Genomic DNA, 7,152 nt, shown 5'->3' on the forward strand with positions numbered 1-7,152 from the left:
TAGCGACGAGAACGTCATTCAGAGTGGGCAAGACGCTTTCGCGGAGAATTCCCACAAGCCTCCAGATCTCGAATCATTCGGCTTTGCGAATATCAGTTCTGCCGCCGGAGGATTCGTCTTCGCGACCAGGAAATCGTTCGCCCCTTCGCTTGCCGCTCTCAAGCGCGCACAGGCCCTATTCGAAGAGGATGGAGATCAAGGGATCGAGGAAGATTCAGCTTTTGCTCGCGTCAGCGAGTCTGCAGCTTTGCCCAAGCTGCCCCGCTCCGCACGGTTATCTCCTCCTCCCGCGAGAGCCGACTCGTCGCAGACAGATTCGATTCAGTATCCTCGGAGTGATGTGGCACCATCGACATTCGGTGGCTTCCAAGATGCTCGCGGTCGTTCGCTTGCTATGCCCAGCGAAGAAGCCATACGCAAAGCTCGCCAGCATTTCGACAAATCGTCCTCTCCCGATCTTTCGGTTACTTCGCCACCGCGAGTAACTCTGAAGCAACAATCGCGAGCATCTTCACCCGAAGGAAAGGACCACACGAGCTTCTTCAGTCAAGTCGCGCAGGATCCCCAGACGTTCTCTCTCCGACCTTTGATACCAACATCGCAAGAAGATCGCGCCGACGTCTCTGACAGCCCGACAGTCTCCCGAACCCGTTCTTTCGTGCTCTCGCATACAGACACTTCGGAGATTTCCATACGCCATGCTGCAAGATCAACTTCGCCAGCGCAACAGGAGCAGCCCGCGGTCCTACCTGTCGAATCAGACGACGTCGGTAGCGAGGTGGGCTCTCTGACGGAAACTTTGGTGTCTTCGTCACCGCGTCAGCGAGACGCATCGCCCGGTATCGACCCTTCGTCTCGACCTGAACACACAGCCACTACAATTATCCAACCCTCAGCCAATCCCATGTTGAAGCACCTGATTGGCGGCACACTACTTCCTCCTCGTGCGGCACCATTTCGCTCTCCGATGCTCAACTCTGCTCGTACCACCGCCCGAACTTCGATTTCGACTCCGCTTCGCCCGTCGACTCTGACGACTAGCTCAACAGCGTCTTATGCGGGTGTTGCGACGTCTGCAGCAACTCCCCTCTTCAACCGCAGGCTCAATTTGGGCATGACACCTCGGAACAAACCGTTTCATCTCGCCAACACGCAGTCGTCTGCCTCTGGCGCAAAAGGGAAGGGCAAAGCTTTCATCACGCCGTTCAAGGGCGGGAAACGGCCTGACGGACTCACGCCAATGGGTCTCAAGAGCCAGCTTGGATCGATCGTCACTTCGTCAACCCGCAAGCCAACACTGACGACGGTCCCTCGTGCGGCACACGCTGCTGCTGCTCGTGAGGGAAGGAAGTCGGCAGCAAAAGTCTTTGAGCTTGACGGCAAGTTGCCGAGAAGCTGATCCTCCTGCCTATCAACGAATTGACCTTTCATGTCGCGGTGCTGAAAAGGTCACGCGGAGCCACGCCTGAGCCTGGTCGACTTTGACATGCGCCCTCAGATCCACCTCTACGAAGAGCTGGAGAGTATCGGCTTGTACATATCCTCCCTCACGGCCTCTCGCTGCGAGATTGACTGACCCGTAGTATCGACCAACAGCTCGCCAGAACTTCTAGCCATGAACTCATCTAATTCGCTCACCTTCACCTTCTCCTGCGGTCGCTCCGTTTCCGATGCTTTTGTCGAGCTCAAGGGCCTCGTTGCGGCGCGGTCACCTGGCGAGGAAGGTCTCGTGGCTCGACCCTGGGTCGAGAATCACTGGTGTTTGATCGTCTGGAAGCTTGCGAGCTACGTCCGCAGTCGACCCGACCTGCTAGCCCAATGGTGGACATTCGACGTGGTCATGAACCAGCTCAGATACCGGTTCGTGCTTACTGCTTCAAGTCGTGAGATGTCTAGCTCACACATGCTGCTTCCTCTGTAGCTACGAACGCGAGATCAATCGTGCACAGCGTTCTGCTATCAAACGGATACAAGAGCGCGATTCTTCCGCCGCATTCCCGATGATTCTCTGCGTGACCCAGTTGATGTGGGACGATCCCGCCGAGGACGCAGCCGAGACCGAGTGTTTTCAGATAATCTCGGGCCTCGAGCTCACTGACGGGTGGTATCGCATCCAAGCCAAGATCGACTCGACTCTCCAAAGCGCATGCGAGCGAGGAAAGCTTATTGTTGGCAGCAAAATCGCGATAACCGGAGCGAGGGTGAGTGCTTTTCAGATTCTCGAATGTCCGATGGCGCTGAGTCTTCATGCATAATGTAGCTCGAAAATCTGAGAGGTGACGGTATCGATGTTCTCGAGGCCGTCAACCGATCCAAGGTAAGTCATGTCGGAATTACCCACTTCGAGGCTTGCGCTTAGTGGCCTTTTGACCCGCAGCTCGTTCTCTCGGGAAACTCGACATCGCTCGCACCCTGGCATGCGAAGCTTGGCTTCTCGCCCATCCAGTTTTGCGCGAGTCTCGCCAGCCTGTCATCAGCTGGAGGAAGCGTAGCCCCTCTCGACATTATCATCGTCCGCTTGTTCGAGCTCGGCTTCGTTGATGCTGCGAGATCCAACACGGGAACCTGGAACAAGGAGGAAGAAGCGCTGAAGGCCGAGGAATGGGAGCGCGGGAGGAAAAGGATTCATGACCGAATGGCAGACGCCGCCGAGAAAGACAGCAGCGAAGATGACGGACTAGTCGCACTGCTCCGAGAGGCAGTACAGAGTGCTTGTGAGGGCGAAAGCTTGGCCAGATTGCAAGAAGGTGAGCTTCCCCGTACCCCGGGTTTGGCTGTCGGCTCGCTGACTCTATACCATCTCCTTTGGAACACAGAAGACGATGATCCCGAAGAAATACTTGAGGGGCTCGAGACCGCTGCGGACCCTCGAGCAGTTCTGCGGAACATGCCGCTGCAAACGATCCAGGCTTGCCTTGCTCTTGCCGTAGAGCGAGCCGACCAAGCTCGCAAACAAGCATATCAAGAGCTGAAGAACGAGCTGGACGTAAGCAAAACTCGCTTCATCTCGGTCTGCCAAAGCTTACACTCTGCCGTTTCCAACTTCAGCGAAAGTGCCCGCCCCGTCAGATCCGTTCTGTTCGCATGATGCGAGTCCGAGATGCTCGCGAAGGGATCAATGGACGATGCGAGCGCGAAGCCATCCTTACGGTCTGGGATGTCCAGAGCTATGCTGCGGATTTCTTCCGTGAAGGACAGAGATATCGGGTAAGCTCGAGTTCAGATCCTTGCGGGCGTCGCACATGACTTACTGTATCATTCGCCATGTCAGGTTACGAACACGATTGCAAAGGGAAGCTGGCAGCGAAGTCATAGAGAGATATCTCTGCATACAAAGAAGGACTCGAAGTGGATACGAGTTGAACATGTGTAGTCCTTGATCCTGGCTGCTCCCGCCAGAGTCAAATGTTCTAGTGCAGTTGCATGATTTCTCCGCCCGTTGGATATTTTTGACCCCATGCGCGGAAAATCGGAAAATAGCTCGGGTCTGGTCGCACGGCGCATTTATCTGATCCGGCAATCTAATCAAACTTTTTTCTCATCTCCATCTCGCATCTCGCTTGCTCCCGCCTCTATTCCTCCAGAGTTCCTGTATAGCGCCTCTCTTTCTGTAGGTGCTCTGTCTCTCTTTGATCTCAAGATCGTGCTCCGCTGATCCCCGTCCTCACCATCCTGCCTCTTTGCCCCGTCTCTGTTGTTTGATCAAATTCTCTTCGACACAGGAGATCGAGACCAAAGCCGCCACTGTTCGCGCCCAACAAGGACACTATCCACCATGGGAAACGTCTTCAGGTAAGTTCCCGTTTATCCGTCGATCTTTCGACGCGAGCGCGACTAACCGGCGAAAATCGCTCATTGTCTCACAGTGTACCCATCTTTATCATTGTGAGTCTCGCCCGCCATTCTCAGACCTAATTGTGACACTGACACGGCTGTCGTATGCCAGACTCTTCGAGAGACGATCGAAGCTGCCATCATCGTCTCTGTCTTGCTCGGACTCGTTGAATCGCTAGTCACCGAGAAGAGCGCGGCTGCCGTTGCAGACGATGCTGTCGGAAAGCTCGACGAGAATGAGAAGAAAAGAATCATCAAACGGATGCGATGGATGATTTGGGGTGGCGCATTGACCGGTCTTTTCATTGCGCTCTGCATCGGAGCTGCCTTCATCGCGGTCGTGAGTCCCGACCTTGACCATACTGTCATCAAACGCGATGCTCGAAGCTGACTCTCCTCGGCTGCCGTTCTGCAGTTCTTCACGACGCTCAACGATCTCTGGTCCAAGTCGGAAGAGATTTGGGAAGGAGCGTTCTCGCTCGTTGCCTGCATTATCATCCTGATGATGGCGCTCACCATGCTCCGCATCGATCGCTCCAAGATTCGCTGGCGACAAAAGCTGGCTGGCGCTTTCGACAACAAGGTTGACATCAAGTCGAAGAAGGATCAGCGCGAGGCGAAATCCAGCAAGTGGACCCTGTTCCTTTTGCCCCTCGTCACTGTTCTCCGCGAAGGTCTCGAAGCGGTCGTCTTTGTCGGTGGAGTCTCTCTTGGTCAGAGCGCCAGGTCGATTCCTCTCGCGGCAATTTGTGGTGTACTTGTCGGTTTCGTGGTTGGATGTAAGTGCCTTTTCCGCGATCTCCTTCTTGCATGGCGGCACAGACTCACCGTGTGTGCATCACAGACCTCATCTACGCTTCAGGATCTCGCGTCAACCTCTCTATCTTCCTTGTCATCTCGACTCAGGTTCTGTGAGTGCTCGGATCCCACCCGCTTCGCAAGATGGTCCGCTCATGCCTGATTCTCGACGAATCAGGCTCTTGCTCGGTGCTGGTTTGTTCTCGAAGGCTGTCGCCGATTTCGAGATCTACAAATACAACAAGGGGTGCGTAGAGTGGCGCTCGTCGTCCGATAATTGCGTCTACCTGACTGACATTTCTCGGACAGTGTCGGAGGCGATGTCGGAGAGACTGGCAGTGGACCTGGATCCTTCGATGTAGATAACAGCGTTTGGCATTTGCCGTACGGCAACCCTGAGAACAACACTTCGACTGACGGCTGGTCCATCTTCAATGGTACGTCTAAGCCTCACCTCAATAGTGGTACCTTTTACTGATCGTCGTTGCGTATTTCAGCTATTCTCGGCTGGACCAGTACGTCTGACTTGTGATCTGCTAATTGCGCAGAGCGGCACTGACCAGAACTTCTTGTTCGACAGACAACGCTACTTATGGCTCGATCCTCTCGTACTGCTTCTACTGGATTGTCGCCATGGTGGCACTCGCTTACATGAAGTGGTCCGAGGGTCGTACGACTTTCTTCGGCTACAAGTCTGCTGCTGGCAAGCGTCGCGACGCTCGCAAGAAGAACCTCGAAAAGGTCGACAGCTACGAGTCCAAGTCCAAGGAAGTCGAGACGCCACTCGAAGAGGACCGGCAATTCGCTTCGCACGTCTAGACTGACCGCCTCAGGCGGTATATCCGGGAATTTGAGGTTCAAAGCTTTTTTTCATTTTCAATCCTTTCAGGGACAACAGATAGATTTTTGGGTCAAATTTTGCAGTGGTGCAAGCAAGTGGATTCCATTCAGGGTACTTCCACAAAGCCGTGATCAAGCCTGAGACAGAAGCAAAAAAGATCATCGGCTTGACGTCTCCTGCTTTGAGAGAAGCGTTGAGCTTCGAGACCATGGAGGTGAGGATTGATGATAGGGGGTGCTTCGACATGTGCGATAATCACTCAGGGGGGCTTTCAAAAAAGTGACCCAAATTCGAGGCGCGAATTTGGGTCACTTTTCTACGACCCCCCCTTGAGCAAAACTATGCCTCAAATTTGGGTTAACCTCTTGTCGTCATGTTTCTCGGCAACAGGACGTACGAACGAGCGCAATTTGATCGAGCTGCGTCCGGCAGCTCGAGTAGGATGATTGTGCGGGTACAAGATCGCTCTCGAGGCCCCCGATAGTGATTGCAAGCATTTAGTGATTGCAAGCATCTGTATGTAGACGTGCTATCTGATGGAGATATGGCGAATAGCGGACTGATAGTGGGGTCAAGCTCGCAAGCAAGGAAGTACAGTTCGAACAATTCATTTCTCGGAATCCGATCTGTCACTCTTCCTTTTCCCTTCGGCGTTCGCGCGATGACCTCATTTGCGCGCGCCTCCTCTTCTTGAATTCTTCTGGCATGTGCTGATAGCAAAATTTGCAGCCGGGCACGATCTGTAACGCTTCAAAATGCAGGATCAGCTTTGGAAAAAATCCGATGCGGTACGACATCAGCCACGATTGCATCGCATTTAAAGCAGGTGAGCACGAGATAATCACGGCAGAGACCTTGCCGATAATGCTGAAGAGCAACGAGGTGTTAGATGCAGGAGAAGGGGATGAAACAAGCGTGCTTACCCTCATGCATGGCACATCCTGCTTCAGCGCCCGTCGGGCGCTCATCTATCGGCGTTCACGCGCGGCAAGTTCTCTCCTTGTCCTGCTTCTGAGTTGTAGCGAACGAAGCGGCGAGATTCAGGTCAATGGAAGCGAGAATCGAATCACCGAGACTCCAGACGACCTTTTTTCCCGCAAGGACAGTCTAAATTCGAACGAGCTTGAGCAGTATTTCTGGTTTTAGGGCGACTGCCTTGCTGTTTATTCGCAGTGCGGGTCTCGGAACGACTGCATTGTAGTGCCGTTGCTGATCGGAGATGTGGTTGAGCTGGCACTATCTCTGTCGCGAGAGCCGCCGCAACACTCCGTCTGACCCTCGGTACGAAAACGCCATTTCGTCGACATTACTGACCTTGCCTATCACAGCTTCTCGACGAAGCTGGCGTTGTAGTACCTAAGGTCAGACGGAATGTCGCGGCAGCACTTGCGACAGAGATAGTGCCAGCTCAACCACATCTCCGATCAGCAACGGTAACACAAGGCAGTCGTTCCGAGACCCGTATTGCGAACGAACAGCAAGTCAGTCGCCCCTACAAGAAAATTCGAAACCAGAAACAGGCGAGAGAGACGTTTTCGCATGGTATCGCCTCGCCTGTTTCGCCGTACAGGGCACGAGACCGACTGATATTCGCAAAGCCGAATGATTCGAGATCTGGAGGCTTGTGGGAATTCTCCGCAAAAGCGTCTTGACCACTCTGAATGACGTTCTCGTCGCTG

At 54.0% G+C, this 7,152-nt stretch overlaps 2 protein-coding genes across 2 annotated transcripts; both read left to right on the top strand.

The window, feature by feature from the left end:
* Positions 1-96: 96 nt before the first annotated feature.
* Positions 97-3,373, top strand: JCM15063_002324 (uncharacterized protein; the record flags this gene model as incomplete). Its single annotated transcript, XM_076681646.1, has 9 exons — positions 97-1,337; positions 1,449-1,533; positions 1,597-1,860; positions 1,922-2,201; positions 2,261-2,317; positions 2,378-2,747; positions 2,817-2,986; positions 3,049-3,207; positions 3,272-3,373. Coding segments are annotated over 9 exons (2,728 nt in total), but the record flags the coding sequence as incomplete, so codon positions are not given.
* Positions 3,374-3,775: 402 nt separating this feature from the next.
* JCM15063_002325 (uncharacterized protein) lies at positions 3,776-5,451 on the top strand (the record flags this gene model as incomplete). Its single annotated transcript, XM_076681647.1, has 9 exons — positions 3,776-3,792; positions 3,867-3,885; positions 3,947-4,174; positions 4,250-4,613; positions 4,679-4,745; positions 4,811-4,879; positions 4,942-5,069; positions 5,130-5,147; positions 5,213-5,451. The coding sequence occupies 9 exons, from the start codon at positions 3,776-3,778 to the stop codon at positions 5,449-5,451; spliced, it is 1,149 nt and encodes a 382-aa protein (XP_076531225.1).
* Positions 5,452-7,152: the final 1,701 nt, after the last annotated feature.

This window comes from Sporobolomyces koalae (assembly GCF_050403365.1).
Source record: "Sporobolomyces koalae JCM15063 DNA, S_koalae_JCM15063T_v1_ctg94, whole genome shotgun sequence".
Lineage (NCBI taxonomy): Eukaryota > Fungi > Basidiomycota > Microbotryomycetes > Sporidiobolales > Sporidiobolaceae > Sporobolomyces > Sporobolomyces koalae.